General features: G+C 40.3%; 1 protein-coding gene across 2 annotated transcripts in view; it reads left to right on the forward strand.

The window, feature by feature from the left end:
• HCN1 (hyperpolarization activated cyclic nucleotide gated potassium channel 1) overlaps nt 1–14748 on the forward strand; it is a 537736-nt gene that overhangs the window by 500470 nt on the left and 22518 nt on the right. For both annotated transcript variants that reach the window (XM_068249552.1, XM_068249560.1), the window contains exons 6-7: nt 1809–2049; nt 7860–8024. In XM_068249552.1, coding sequence (XP_068105653.1) covers nt 1809–2049; nt 7860–8024 — 406 coding nt within the window. The remainder of the gene's footprint in view (nt 1–1808; nt 2050–7859; nt 8025–14748) is intronic.

Raw genomic sequence — 14748 nt, forward strand, 5'->3', positions numbered from 1 at the left:
CTGCATATCATTCTGCACTCTGGCATGACCATTAAGGACTCTCCCTTTTTTTCCATAGCCTCCATGAATCATGTTTGTTGAACTAATGGTGATTCACATGCTGCCAGCATGTGTAAAGAAGTTATATTGCTAGAATGTTATAACATCAATTGTTTTTCCCTCAGCTGTCCAGATACTCAGACCCTCATTTGTATGTTTTTTTATATACATGTTTTAATGCATATCAATAAATGAAATTATTTTTATATTTTTGACTCATTGAGTTTTGACCTGGGTGCAGATAGGTTCTGCTTTTTTTCCTTGAAGGCATAAGGCTGCCTATACTGGAAGGGAGAAATTTACTTAATACTGGATATGCACCTGCTACCTAAACTGGGGGAGAGCAATCATTTTTTGAGGGGGGGTGAACTTAGCATCTCTGCCTTGGGTGCTGGAGAACCTTGTCCAGACACTGGTGTACAGCATTTTTTCTCCTCTGGTTTCTGGCTTTTCACACTGGGTCACATTATACCCCCCTCATTTAAAGGAAATGCCATTGTTATAAGCAGGATGTGATCATGTGTCAATGGGAAGCTCCTTGGCAGCTCTATACCTGAATGGCATTCACCACTCTTCTGTTATTCTTGCTGTTATCCTTGGTGTAGGATTCAGACTATTTATAATGCTGTCAATTTTGAATGCTAAAAATGTCCCATAGTGGGTTTCACAGTCTAGTGTCTTTACCACGGACCAGGACAATTCTGGGCAAGACAAGCCAATGATCCTGCTAGTCTTTTTTTGGATGTGGTGAGAACTGCAGGATATGGAGTCTGCCAACAAAACAATAGGGGGCCCTTCTAACTTCACACCACTTTTCTCTCTATGGTGACTCACCTTTGCTGACCCCCTTTTCCAGCTAGTGGTCTTTCTGCTGGGCTTATATAATAGGAGTGACTACCCTGACCCCCCCAAAATTCAGTAGCTTCCATGACTCCCCCCAACCATAAGTGTTGCCTCAACAACACTTGCTCTGGAGGAAAGGCCACTATGTTGGAGGTAGGGTAAGATGTTGGTGTCCACATGGTCCTGTTCCTCCAGTGGCTCGGGAGCCTGCTCCCAAGGACTTATAACTCTGAACATAAGCATGAGGAAACCGTGTATGTACAAACTCCATGCAGACAGTGTCCAGACTAGGATTTTAAATGGATTGCCTCCATGCCCCCCCCCCCTCCCCCCCAGGCAATGCATTAAAAAACACACCAGATAGCTTTCCATCTTATCTATATAGAAGATTCGAGAGGTTACCATAAGGGATAGTAAATGAGTTGCGAAAAAATGTTGAGTTCATAGAAATGATATACAAATGTTTTCAACAAGGAAACAGACCATTCAAATTCATCAGCGGCTTTATTTTATTGGTCCCAACATTTGCGTAATATTAGTAAATTTGTATTAAATTGGAACTGTTAGCATCCCATTGGTGTTCCCTAGTAAGCAGCAATATGACCTTGTAAATAATAATTTTAAAAAAAAATAGTACATGCTCGCTATAAAGCCTATCCAAGTAAAATTATTGCAAAAAGTACAGCTGCAGAATGCACAAAACTTTATGCAGTGCTGATATATGCAAATTCACTACCATATTAATTAAAAAAAAAGACTGAATTATGGCTTTTATATCATGGCCCCATTATAGATGCTATTATTTTTCTGTGGACTTTGTGCTCTATGATTTGTCTTGAATATTTATTTTTCAAAATGCTAAAAATTGTCCATTTGCACGTTGTATTTATTCATGACTGGTCTTAATAATATTTTTTTATTTTTAGGAAATAGTGAACTTTAACTGTCGGAAACTGGTGGCGACTATGCCTCTGTTCGCCAACGCAGATCCAAACTTTGTCACGGCCATGCTGAGCAAGCTGAAGTTTGAGGTTTTTCAGCCAGGAGATTACATCATCCGTGAAGGAGCTGTTGGGAAGAAAATGTACTTTATTCAACACGGCGTAGCAGGCGTCATTACCAGATCCAGCCGGGAGATGAAATTAACCGATGGCTCATATTTTGGAGGTCAGTATAATACTGAGGGGGAAATGCTCTTTAAATATGGTAATCAATCTAATCAACAAGCCTAGTGACAACGACTGACGTTACCTGAAACTATGCTGGCAATTTAAAATGAAACAGTATCACTATCAGAACACAATTAAAATGTGTTTTGGGGTTTGTGTTTAAAAGATAGGAATGCTTCCACTGACCAGCTTCAGCAATAAAACAACTTGCCTAATATTGTGTAGCTCCTCCTTTTGCCCTTAAAACAGCTGAGACCTGCTGAAGCATGTACTTCCTAGGACCTCTGAAGGTGTTCTGTGGTATCTGCCACCAAGACATTAGCAGTATGCACTTTAAGACTTGTAAGTGGCGAAGTGGGGGCTTCCTTGATTCGGACTTTTTTTTTTCATCTCTCTTTACAAATATTCAATCGGATTAAGATCTAGGAAATATGTAGGCCAAATAAAGTGCGACTCATCAGACCAGGAGCCAAATAAAGGTCAAGGACATAAGAAACTCAAATAAACAAACAAAAAATAATCGCGCTGCTTCCAAAGCCAGATAACTGAATCACTGCTTTTGTAAAGGGTTCGCCACACCTACGGATATAGTTGTACCCACACAAAAATAAAATTCAATTTTTGTGTAGGCGCTCCCAAACAATTGTTAAGTTCCAAAGCCACTAAGAACTCAATGACTGCTCTTCATAAACCAATAAATGCTCGATCCATCAGTATCATGTGAAATAATCGCTCACAAGACCCTAGTGCTGACCCATAAACCAGCAATAAGCATTTTATGCATTCACATCAACAGTCGGAAAACTTCCTCATTCAATATTGTTATAATTTAAGTAGGCCTCGGTTATTTGTCCTGAGTTTTAGGTAAAAGGCTTGTTCACAGAGTATACCTTTTAAATAGAGCTTCTCGTGATGTAGGCAGAAGCATCTCAGTGTCTGCTTGAAGCAGATGATACAAGCAGATACTGAGAACATGTTCCTGAAGGAAGGCCACAGGCCTACACTGCCCCAGACAAATGAACTACGAGAACAATCAACATAGGCCATATTTACAAAATATCACATTCCTGCAACTGGGACAAGGGGGCTCATATAATATTAATCGAGTAGGTGTGTGTCCTGACATCACAAGGGATCTGAACCAATCATAGATGGCTCAGATGATGTCACATTTAACTCTTTCTGGTTCATATAAAACCCACAGCCGGAGTATGGGGTAGCACTCTTTTCTGTCTTGCTACCTGTCCCTGCTGGCTTAAACCTTTATATAATCCATTTCTGTTCTGATATGATGTATGCTGTACATAGGTAGTCTAGAAGATGTAACGTAGTCTAGAAAGAAGATAACTGACTAACATTCAGGAGGAATGTTAGTCAAGAGCTGTAACGCAACAGACTTAAACAGAAGAATTTGCTTTGCTAAGATATGACGAACTGTATCTGTATATCTGTGTAGTGAATAAACTCCTTGTATATTGAAGACGCCTGAGAACAGTCTATCTCCAATAATGCTTGCTGTGTTGAGAGTCAAGTTATCTCACAGTCTGTGAGGTGCAACTCGAAGTTGCTGGTGTCGAAGCAAGGAGGTGATTTATAACAACATGTGAAATAATCACCATGTCTGAACGCTGACCGATGACAGACCAACAACAAACGTTTTATGCATCAGGCCAGTTCCTTCATATCCACATGTTGATGTTTAGGATGTCCTCGGAAAACCAAACAATCACTTATGATTCAGTATTACTGGATAACCTTGCACCCTTTCCAACTACCACCGTGCAAATAAAAGAGATTTTTCACCAGTCACCAATAAGCAAAACAATATGCTCACCAGACTAATTAGCTGACTGCCCACAGACCAGCAGATAACTGTATCATTGAAGTTCAGATGTTCCAATCCATACTCCACAGACACTAGGCTTAAAGAGGAACTCCAGTGAAAATAATGTAATAAAAAGTGCTTCATGTTTACAATAATTATGTATAAATGATTTAGTCAGTGTTTGCCCATTGTAAAATCTTTAAATCCCTGATTTACATTCTGACATTTATTACATGGTGACATTTTTACTGTTGGCAGGTGATGTAGCTGGTGCTTGCTTTTTTGGCAGTTGCAAACAGCTGTAAACAATTATTTCCCACAATGCAACAAGGTTCACAGACAGGAAACTGCCAGGAGTACCACGGTCCTCAGAGTTTCTTGTGGGAGGGGTTTCACCACAATATCAGTCATACAGCGCCCCCTGATGGTCTGTTTGTGAAAAGGAAACGATTTCTCATGTAAAAGGGTGAATCTACTGATTGAGATAAAGTTTGGGATAAAGTTCAATTCTTGGTCGAAGTTTCTCTTTAAACATATCTCCTCCTAGCGTAATACCATTTATTTAACATATAAAAGTGCACTCACATGTAATAAAATCATATGTGCATGTAAAATCAGAGATGGCTGCTCAGCGTTCAGATCTGATGAGCGATTATTTCACATGATATTGGTGGAGCAAGTGGATGCATAAAATGCTTATTGCTGGTCTATGGGTCAGCATTAGGATCTGGTGAGCGATTATTTCAGATGATACTGATGGATCGAGCATTTATTGGTTTATGAAGAGGAGTCATGGAGTTTATGGTTACTTTGGGACTTAACAATTGTTTGGGAGCGCCTACACATTGAATTTAATAAGCTCAAACATGCAAGTTTCTTATCACCTGACATCGCTCAGAAATTACCAGTGAATTAAATTGCCAAGTTCACCTGAGTGATGTCCTAGTGAAAAGAGCATACTAGCTATTCATCTGAGTGATGTTCCTCTGACTCGTGTGATGGTAAGCGATGTGGAGCAAGGCATTTGTGCCATGGAGCTGTCCTTCAGCACCATGGCACTGCTGCCTTGCTCTCCCAGGAGATTTGCACATACCTGATGTCTGCCATGTGAGCCAGCAGGCTTCCAACTACTTACCTGATGCTCTCTGCAGCATGCCAGGCTCTGCTGTCATCATCACTCCCCCTTCCCTCCAATCATTGCTGGTCACTGCTGTGACCACCCCTGCTGGTCTCCTCTTCTTTGTCTAACAATGGAAGCCTAGTAAAAGCATCTTTGAATCTCCCACTGGGGCACTCCATTTATTCACTAGGTGGACTAATGAGAAGCATCCTGATTCCAACCTTTTCCCATGGTCAACATTAACCCCCTTGGCGGTATGAAAAAAACCGCCAGGGGCAGCGCAGCAGTTTTTTTTTTTATCTATTTTTTTTAAATCATGTAGCGAGCCCAGGGCTCGCTACATGATAGCCGCTGCTCAGCGGCATCCCCCCAGCCCCGCCGATCGCCTCCGGCGATAGGCGATCAGGAAATCCCGTTCAAAGAACGGGATTTCCTGGAGGGCTTCCCCCGTCGCCATGGCGACGGGGCGGGATGACGTCACCGACGTCAGCGACGTCGGGACGTCATTGGGAGACCCGATCCACCCCTTGGCGCTGCCTGGCACTGATTGGCCAGGCAGCGCAGGGGTCTGGGGGGGGGGGGCCGCGCGCCGCACCGGATAGCGGCGATCGGGCGCGCAGCGGCGGCGATCGGGGTGCTGGCGCAGCTAGCAAAGTGCTAGCTGCGTCCAGCAAAAAAAAAATTATGTAAATCGGCCCAGCAGGGCCTGAGCGGCACCCTCCGGCGGCTTACCCCGTGTCACACACGGGGTTACCGCTAAGGAGGTTAAGTTTTATAGCAATGTGGAATTGTACCAGATGGGCTAGACATTACTGAACATACATGTCAATGAAGTTTGAGTGACAATTACTCAGTCTCCAGTCCACCAGATCTCCTTCTTTGGATCACTTTTTGGTAGGTTTTAACTACTACATAAACAACCCAGCAGCCATCTTGGAGAGCTGTGACTCAACTGACAGCCCAACACAATTTGGGCCTTGTCATAACTGTCAAGATCATTTTTCCTACTTGAAACACATCAGACATCCCCTCCAAGAAATGACTGTTCACTTGCTGACAGGCACCAGTATAATTACATAGTACATGTTAATCACTATGCCTGTAAGGGGTTTTAATTTTATTGTGGCGGATTAATGTATAAACCAATATGCATATTATGTTCTTCTGCAGACCACTTTAAAACTCCCCCAAATTAAATATTTGTTTAGAAAAAGAACTGAACCGCTCCTCCAAATTAGAAGCTCCTCCCCATCCTCTCACCCCCCAAATGAATGGTCTGGAAAAATATGTGAAACCTAAGTGAAATAACTTAAAGAGGAACTCCAGTGAAAATAATGTAATAAAAAAATTGCTTCATTTTTACAATAATTATGTATAAATGATATAGTCAGTATTTGCTCATTGTAAAATCTTTCCTCTCCTTGATTTACATTTAGACATTTATCACATGGTGACATATTTACTGCTGGCAGGTGATGTCACTGCTTGCTTTTTTGGCAGTTGGAAACAGCTGTTATTTCCCACAATGCAACAAGGCTCCCACAGTGTGATGTCAGGACCTCAGAGCTGTGAGGCGCTGACATCACACTGTGGGAGGGGTTTCACCACAAAATCAACAATACAGAGCCTCCTGATGATCCATTTGAGAAAAGGGACAGATTTCTCATGGGAAAGGGGGTTATCAGCTACTGATTGGGAGGACGTTCAATTCTTGGTTACGGTTTCTCTTTAACTTATTTTTTTTCACAACAGCAACAATATCTTGTTGGGCATTAAACAAATTGCAGACCCTCTTGTGTAACGGGATGGACTATGTAACCTAAAACATATGAACAGTAAATTAAATAATTATTTTTTGTTTTGGCAATGGTAACTTGGTTGTGAGGCAGTAAGCAAATGACCGACTCCCTCTTGTATGACTGAATTATGTGTGTGAACATCCTTCCTTTCCCTACCCACCAGAAGCTGCTCAGTTATGCGTCATGCTGTCGTCCCTCCTTGACTGTCCATAAACTATAATCCACTCCTGTCAGACGTATAATCATATCTGTGCCCAAAATTGGAGGGAGTGGCACAGAAGTATAACCGTTAAAGAGAAACTCCGACCAACAATTGAACTTTATCCCAATCAGTAGCTGATACCCCCTTTCACATGATAAATCTATTCCTTTTCACAAACAGACCATCGGGGGGCGCTGTATGACTGATATTGTGGTGAAACCCCTCCCACAAGAAACTTTGAGGACCGTGGTACTCCTGGCAGTTTTCTGTCTGTGAACCTTGTTGCATTGTGGGAAATAGTTGTTTACAGCTGTTTCCAACTGCCAAAGAAAGCATGCAGCAGCTACATCACCTGCCAACAGTAACAATGTCACCATGTAATAAATGTCAGAATGTAAATCAGGGAGAGGAAAGATTTTACAATGAGCAAACACTGACTAAATCATTTATACTTCATTATTGTAAAAATGAAGCACTATTTTTTATTAAATTATTTTCACTGGAGCTCCTCTTTAACAGTAAGAGCTAAATGAGAGCACCCTGTACCTCATTTAGCTTTTTGTGTAAATATGGCTGAAGAGACTTTTTGCTTTTCTTGTATAGGAATTTAATTTTAATAAACCTGTATGTTTTGATATATGTTTGGAACCATGCAAATATAAAAAGGTGATGTCATCTGAACCTCGGACCTCGATGCTGTAAGTCATTCATGCTAATCATATCACTTCGCCACTCTACCTACGAATGATACTTTAATCAGTCTTTTAAAATGATCTAAGTGTATACAGTATATATTTGCATACTATACAGGATCTGCACATGATAATATGAAGTATAATTGAACTCTTCCTTTTCACTGCAGAAATATGCCTTTTGACGAAGGGGCGCCGGACAGCTAGTGTGCGAGCTGAGACCTATTGTCGCCTGTACTCCCTCTCTGTGGAGAATTTTAATGAAGTATTGGAAGAATATCCAATGATGAGAAGGGCATTTGAAACTGTTGCCATTGACAGATTAGACAGGATAGGTACTATTTTCCTATATTTAATGTTAAGGTTGAAAATGTATTATTATTATTATGCTTGTTTTAGTACTCTTAATTTTTACTCTTTTATTAACTTTTTAAACGTATGTATGCTTGATGGTGACTTGTTTAAAGGGACTCCGAGCTCTGAATAAAAATGAAATTGGTACTCACCTGGGGCTTTCTGCAGCCCACCGTAGGTCGGGAGGTCCCACAGCCGCTGGGCAGCCATTTCTGACCAGGCCCTGAGAGAAGAGCCGGATGGACGCCGTGAGACCTCCCGACCTATGGTGGACTGCAGAAAGCCCCAGGTGAGTACCAATTTCATTTTTATTCAGAGCTCGCAGTCCCTTTAAGTTTACTTTGTAGGCATATTCACAACTGAAATAATTGATAAACAATGTATCCAGAATAACTAATTGCACAAAAGCATTGAATAGAAGGAACAGCAGTTGTTTTCTTTTAACAATAAAGGAACAGCAGTTTTGGTACAAAATGTACATAGTATAGTTGGAGAGACTTTTTGGGCCCTGTGGGTGAATATGTTGTGATATATTTGGAGATGATACCTGACATGTTTCAGACCAGACATTAAACTATTATAGTAATCATATAAGAAATTCAAGCCAAGACTCTCTAAATATTCTATCTGATAGCCTAGTTATTGCATTGCCCAAATATTGCATTTTTATTTTAAAATGGTCTTCTGCAGGGCATGGAACCTAAAGCAGCTTAAAGAGAACCCGAGGTGGGTTTGAAGAATATTATCTGCATACAGAGGCTGGATCTGCCTATACAGCCCAGCCTCTGTTGCTATCCCAAACCCCACTAAGGTTCCCCTGCACTCTGCAATCCCTCATAAATCACAGCCATGCTGCTGACAAACAGCTTGTCAGAGCTGGCTGTGTTTATCTCTATAGTGTCAGTCTGCTGCTCTCCCCGCCTCCTGCAGAACTCTGGTCCCCGCCTGCCTCCCTTCCCTCCCTGCTGATTGGAGGGAAGGGACGGGGGCAGGGACCGGAGCTATGCAGGAGGCGGGGGAGCAGCTGAGACTGACACTACAGATGTAAACACAGCCTTACAGCATGGCTGTGATTTATGAGGGATTGCAGAGTGCAGGGGGACCTTAGTGGGGTTTGGGATAGCAACAGAGGCTGGGCTGTATAGGCAGATCCAGCCTCTGTATGCAGATAACATTCTTTAAACACACCTCGGGTTCTCTTTAAGCTTAAGATGGTAACAAAACCGTTGTGAAGTTGAGACTTCAATGGGTAGGGCACAAATAGAACAGCCTATAGTAGGAACCACTCATAATGCCTTTAATATAAATGACTAATTTGCATAATAATAATTATTACTATTGTAATCTGCAGATTTAGCAGCTGATAATTAGGTCCATTACTTCTCGTGAAAGCTATGTTATCTTCACTACAGTGCACTAAATCTAAGCCTTTCTTGTACTACCATAGCTTGCTAGTCAATAAATATATCACAATTTGTTTTGGGAGAATGAATCTTGTCATAATGAAAAATAATATATGGTATATATTTTTAAAAAATGCATTTTAGTACTAAACCCAAACATTTAAAACAAAAAAAGGTGGGGGCAGGGGACAGACCGGTGTCATCTTCCTAAAGTGAATGCATTTTTATGCTCCCAGAGGCAAACTTCTACTTCCAAGGAAAGGTGGAGGTTGTAGACCGCAACAGAGGTCTTAAAATTCCCCTGTAGAGATCCACTTTTTGCAAGATCTGAAATCATTGCAAAACAGGTTTGCCCCAATGTTTACTATGTACCTTTGCATGTGATCGTGTAAAGTTGTTTAATTACCATACAGATTCTAACTTTATTCAAACTACAGCATTTTTCTTTCTTCTTTTCTGTCTGTATTTCTCAGTATTTCACCCCCCCCCCCCAAAAAAAAAAAAAACAACAGACGTTTAAATATTTAAAAAAAACAAAAAACAAATGGACACATGCAAAACTTTAATCATTCAAAACACTGGTAAACATTAACCCCTGTCTCCCTATAATTTTATGTGATTTGCAAATTTAAAATAAGCAATATTGGATCAGTCCCCATATTTCTGAAATCTTTAATAAGTACTGAACAAAAACAGCATTCACCACGTTTTTCAACTTGGTAATGCAGAGGATGCACATATGCAATTCACTATTTCTCCTAAATTTTCTCCTAGGTGATAATTTGTCAGCTTATTTGTAAAATAACTCTTCAGCATTTTGCAATTGAAAAAGTGCCAAAAGTAGTAGAAAAAGTACTTTCAAAATTATTGTGTGTATTTTCTTGCTTGCTGGGGGTTTAAATGTCATTTTATTGCCAATGTGTGAAAATAACAACTAAGGAGAAAAAGTGAATTGCATGTGGGGCGATGTCTTGAAAAGGTTTTGTATCATCATTTTTATTTTAAGAAACGTGTGTGGATTTAACCTCTGTCTCACAAAAAAAAAACCTTGAGGATGAAGTTATGTTGTTTTTTTCTCCATGATAATTCAAGGTGTTTTTTGTAAGTCGTACCTTTTATTCTATCAAAGCCTAATGGCTTACTTATAGCTCAATGGAACACTCAAAACCCGTATTTCTTTATTCCAAAATCATATTTTATCTCTCTCTTTTTTTTCAAAACAAAATGATATCTCTAAATTTTTGAAATATACATTATATATACCGTATTACTTGTTTATTAAAAAAACTAAAATATGTGGTTGAAGGGTAACTTTTTTCATGTGATCTCTTAGAAAATGCTGGCTTAATAATTTTAGACATATTTTTTTTTTTATCTGTAGAAGTTACAGTTACACAGCTATTAACTTAAAAAAAAAATCTGCTGAAACAACAGCCTATTATCTCTCTTTTTTGAAAGTACTCAGAATAATTTTGCTAGTACTTTTGACATGATCTTTGGTAATTTTTCAGCTGCAGAGTGCTAAAAAGTTAATTTAAACAGAAGATGAAAATGTATCTCCTAAGAGAAACTTAGGAGAAAAAATGAATAGGATCAGGCCGAAAATCTATGATAAGTGGGTACATTTTTGTAAACCATACTCTTTTTGGTTTGAGAGTGACTGCATTTAACCTGATTTGACATTTCCTATTTTTGTTTAATGGGAAGCGCTCAACAGGTTTATTGCTCATAAGTAGAAAAGTTTAATCTGAAAATAAAATATACTATTTGTGGATTTACAGCCTATCACATTAAAACAATGCAGTAACATATACCCACGACTGGCCATCATAACAAAAATGAAAGCTTTTCTTCTTCAGTTTCTGTTAGTACACAGAGTTCCATTTTGCCTTAAGTATGTTATGGTGGTCACTGTTGATTTTTATATTTTATTATTCAAAATGAGAAGTATAAATACAGATATTTATTGGCTTGTAAGCAGTGGCTCACACTGGTGCAGGTGAGGTCTTTAGCTTTCAGCAAACTGTTACTCCATTGAGTAAGATTTTTCAACATGACGTTTACACCATAATGACTTACTAAATGTGTAAAAGAGTTCTAAATGAATGCGTATGTAATGTTGAATAATATATAATATCATAAACATTTTCACTGAGCAGATGTTATCAAGAAAAAAACATGTTGTTTTGAAATTATTCATAAGGGATTGTCTTCTACGTGTATAAGGTGTGAGGGTAACACTTAAGGTGCCCATACATCACTCAATATTGTGGCCCAATTGACCAATGACCTTCCTTTTCAATAATTTTATCAGAACGAAAGAGAAGCAGTGCTACAACAAAGCCGACTGATAAATCTTTTGATCAATTTCCAACTGAAATCAGTTGAAAGGATGGATCAGACATGCTGAAAAATCTTGGTCGCAAGTGCTAGATCAGGTGCGTGGCAGTAACTGCGTTCAGTATCTCCTTGAGGACCTAGAGACCCTCAGCCGGTGTCCCCCAATTATAAAAGTGTCCTCCCTCCATGGCCATGTGCAGTTTAAAAGTCTCCACAAGCACTTGTACTATGTGGCAATGGCACACTACATGCACCTGGTGCCATGTGGTACACGTGCACACAGTGATGGGGGACACCACAAAAGGCCAGGAGTCAGGCAGGCGGACAGGTGAGACTTTACTGAGCATGGGCACCTGGGGGACACTTTTAAACTTGTGGGGGGGGGGGAGGCAGGCAGCAAAGGCAGAAGTGCTGTGTGTACGACCAAGCAACAGATCCCTTTCTTATTAGATCGGAGGGGGATCTGTCTCATGGTCAGTCTGCCTTCACTGGAGAAACATCTGTTCACTTTTAGATAGTATAACTTGAGAAAACTGTAAAATACAATGTTCGTTATACTGTTGTGACATGTATTAACCCCTCAAAATTATTTCACTTTAAATAAAACTTCAACCAAAATATATCTTTTAATTTCAAATGGAGCTAAGAAGGGATAGATTCTGCAGCAGAATACTTTTATGTCCTGACATCATGTTAGGAAGATACTTCTGTAATCCCTGTCCCAGTGACAGATTTTATAGAAAACAGGATGTGAAATAATTCTTTACAGTGACTATCCAAGCAGAAATAAAAGCACAGGATTTTTCTTGGGGGGGGGGGGGGGGGGGTGAATATTTGGAAGGACTACATTTTATTGTAATTTGTATCTTTTTGAGAAGATTCAGTTTACTTTTTGTTTTAGTGACTGTTAGGAAAAGCATGTGTTGAGTAGGAATTTCATTATTTGGGATGGAAACAGCAATACAAATATTACATACTAGTGACCTTAGCCCGTTTAAAAATAGGCTAGGTCTGTCACAAATCTGCCATGCGCACGCGCGCGCCACACGCGCACACACGTCCACCCCTTCTGGCCCCGTCCTCCTCCGGCTCTCGGCAGTGTCTCTGCGTCTTGTCCCTGCACGTGCGCAGTGCAAAAAAGCACTGACACAGGGACAGACGCAGGGACACTTGCAAATTATATATAGAGATGTACTAACATTTTCCAACTCTTTCGAAGAATTTAGCAATTTTTTAAAAAGTTTTGGTTAGAATGAAGCAGGTAGTGAATACTTTTTAGGCTTAATTTATCTGAATCCTTGTTTGGGAGATTTCTCTTCACTTCCAATTGAAACAGGAAATAAGAAATCATTTTCTGCATAGAGTAGAAACCTCACATAGAACTTATGGAGTGTGGAGCTCTGTTGGAAATTCATCATAACCTCCTGTTCCAACTTTTGATAATCACAATAATCACAATGCTTAGAATTCCTCCTATTTTTTTTATTGCTGACAGTTTTGACATTGATAAGGAATGACAAAAAAATCTTCCAAGAGGTGACAAGAACAACACTGAAAGAGAGAAAGCAGCCCAGAATATAGCAAATGTTGTCCAAAGACTGTTGGTTAAGATGTCTGTCACTGTCATTGTCCCTACTCCTGGACCTTTCTCTGCCCTGGTTGACTAGCTTAAAGTGTATCCAAGCCAAAACTCGGATACAAAATCATGTACTTATCTAAGAAGAGGGAGCCTAATGAGGCTTCCCTCTCTGTCTTCTGGTCCCCCGTTGCAGAGCTCGGACCCAATGGCTTGTCCATAATCGATCAGTGCCACTCATCTCTTCAAGCACAACCACGGCCGTACTGTGCCTGCATAGTAAGATGGAGCCACTCGTGCATGGCTTCAGTACAGTCGCACTAGTGCCAGAAGAGCAGCATGGCTCTGATCAGCTTTAGGGTCTTAGGCAGCGGTGGAGGACAGCGACGAAAGCCTGATTATGATCTAGAGGCTTCCCTCTCCTTAGCCCCTTCTTGACCATCTAACGCCGATAGGCGTCAGGAAGGTGGCAGCCCCAGGACCACCTAATGGTGAAAGGCGTGAAGACCTGGGGCGGGGTTTTACAGGGTATCGCGTGCTATCAGCATTGCGATCTACTGCAGCGCTGTACTGGGGACAGCTGTGTCACTCGGCTGTCCCCTGGAGAGGCTCAGATTTCAATCCCCTCTCATAGGCCGATGCCTATGAGAGAGGATTTCCATGATTGACTGTCAGGGGGGGGGGGGGATTTAAAAAAAATAGACACTTTTATAAAAATAAATGTAATTCATAAAAAAAAGTTGCAGCAGCCATCAGAGCCCACCAACAGAAAGCTCTGTTGGTGGAAGGAAAAGGGGGGGATTCACTTGTGTGCTTTAGTGTTATGGTTGTGCAGCGAGCAGTTAAATCTGCAGAGCACTAAATCGTAAAAAATAGCCTGGTCACTAGGGGGGTGTAAGCCTATGGTCCTGAACTGGTTAACTAAGTATTCAGATGAGGTTCTCTTTAATAACTTTTTTACTGAGGTTCATAATAATAATAATTGATGCTGCCAGTTTTCCAACATCTTTGAGCAATTCATGTTTAAACTATGCCGTTTCCAATCTCCGTTCCAACCTTCTTAAATGCAAACATTTGCTGAATGTGTATTAGAGGCCTATGAAGTCTCCTGCTATTTGGGAGTAGTAGTTTATTTATTGTCTGTTAAAAAGTTTGTAAAGTTTACTTCAATTTTAAATCCCTAAAAGAGATCCTAATCTTTCATCACTCTACACAAGACTTTAAATAGTGTTGCCTTGACTTCCACTTTCATGTTGAATAACTGTATTCATTTGAAATGTTAGTGTTTAAAATAATCTTTATTAGGAACATAAAGAAATAGACATACATTTGACAGTAACAGTAAGAAGTTATGCCCATCTTTTCCAGGAAAGCAGGCAAGGAATC

Source organism: Hyperolius riggenbachi, chromosome 1 (assembly GCF_040937935.1).
Source record: "Hyperolius riggenbachi isolate aHypRig1 chromosome 1, aHypRig1.pri, whole genome shotgun sequence".
NCBI classification, from domain to species: Eukaryota; Metazoa; Chordata; class Amphibia; order Anura; family Hyperoliidae; genus Hyperolius; species Hyperolius riggenbachi.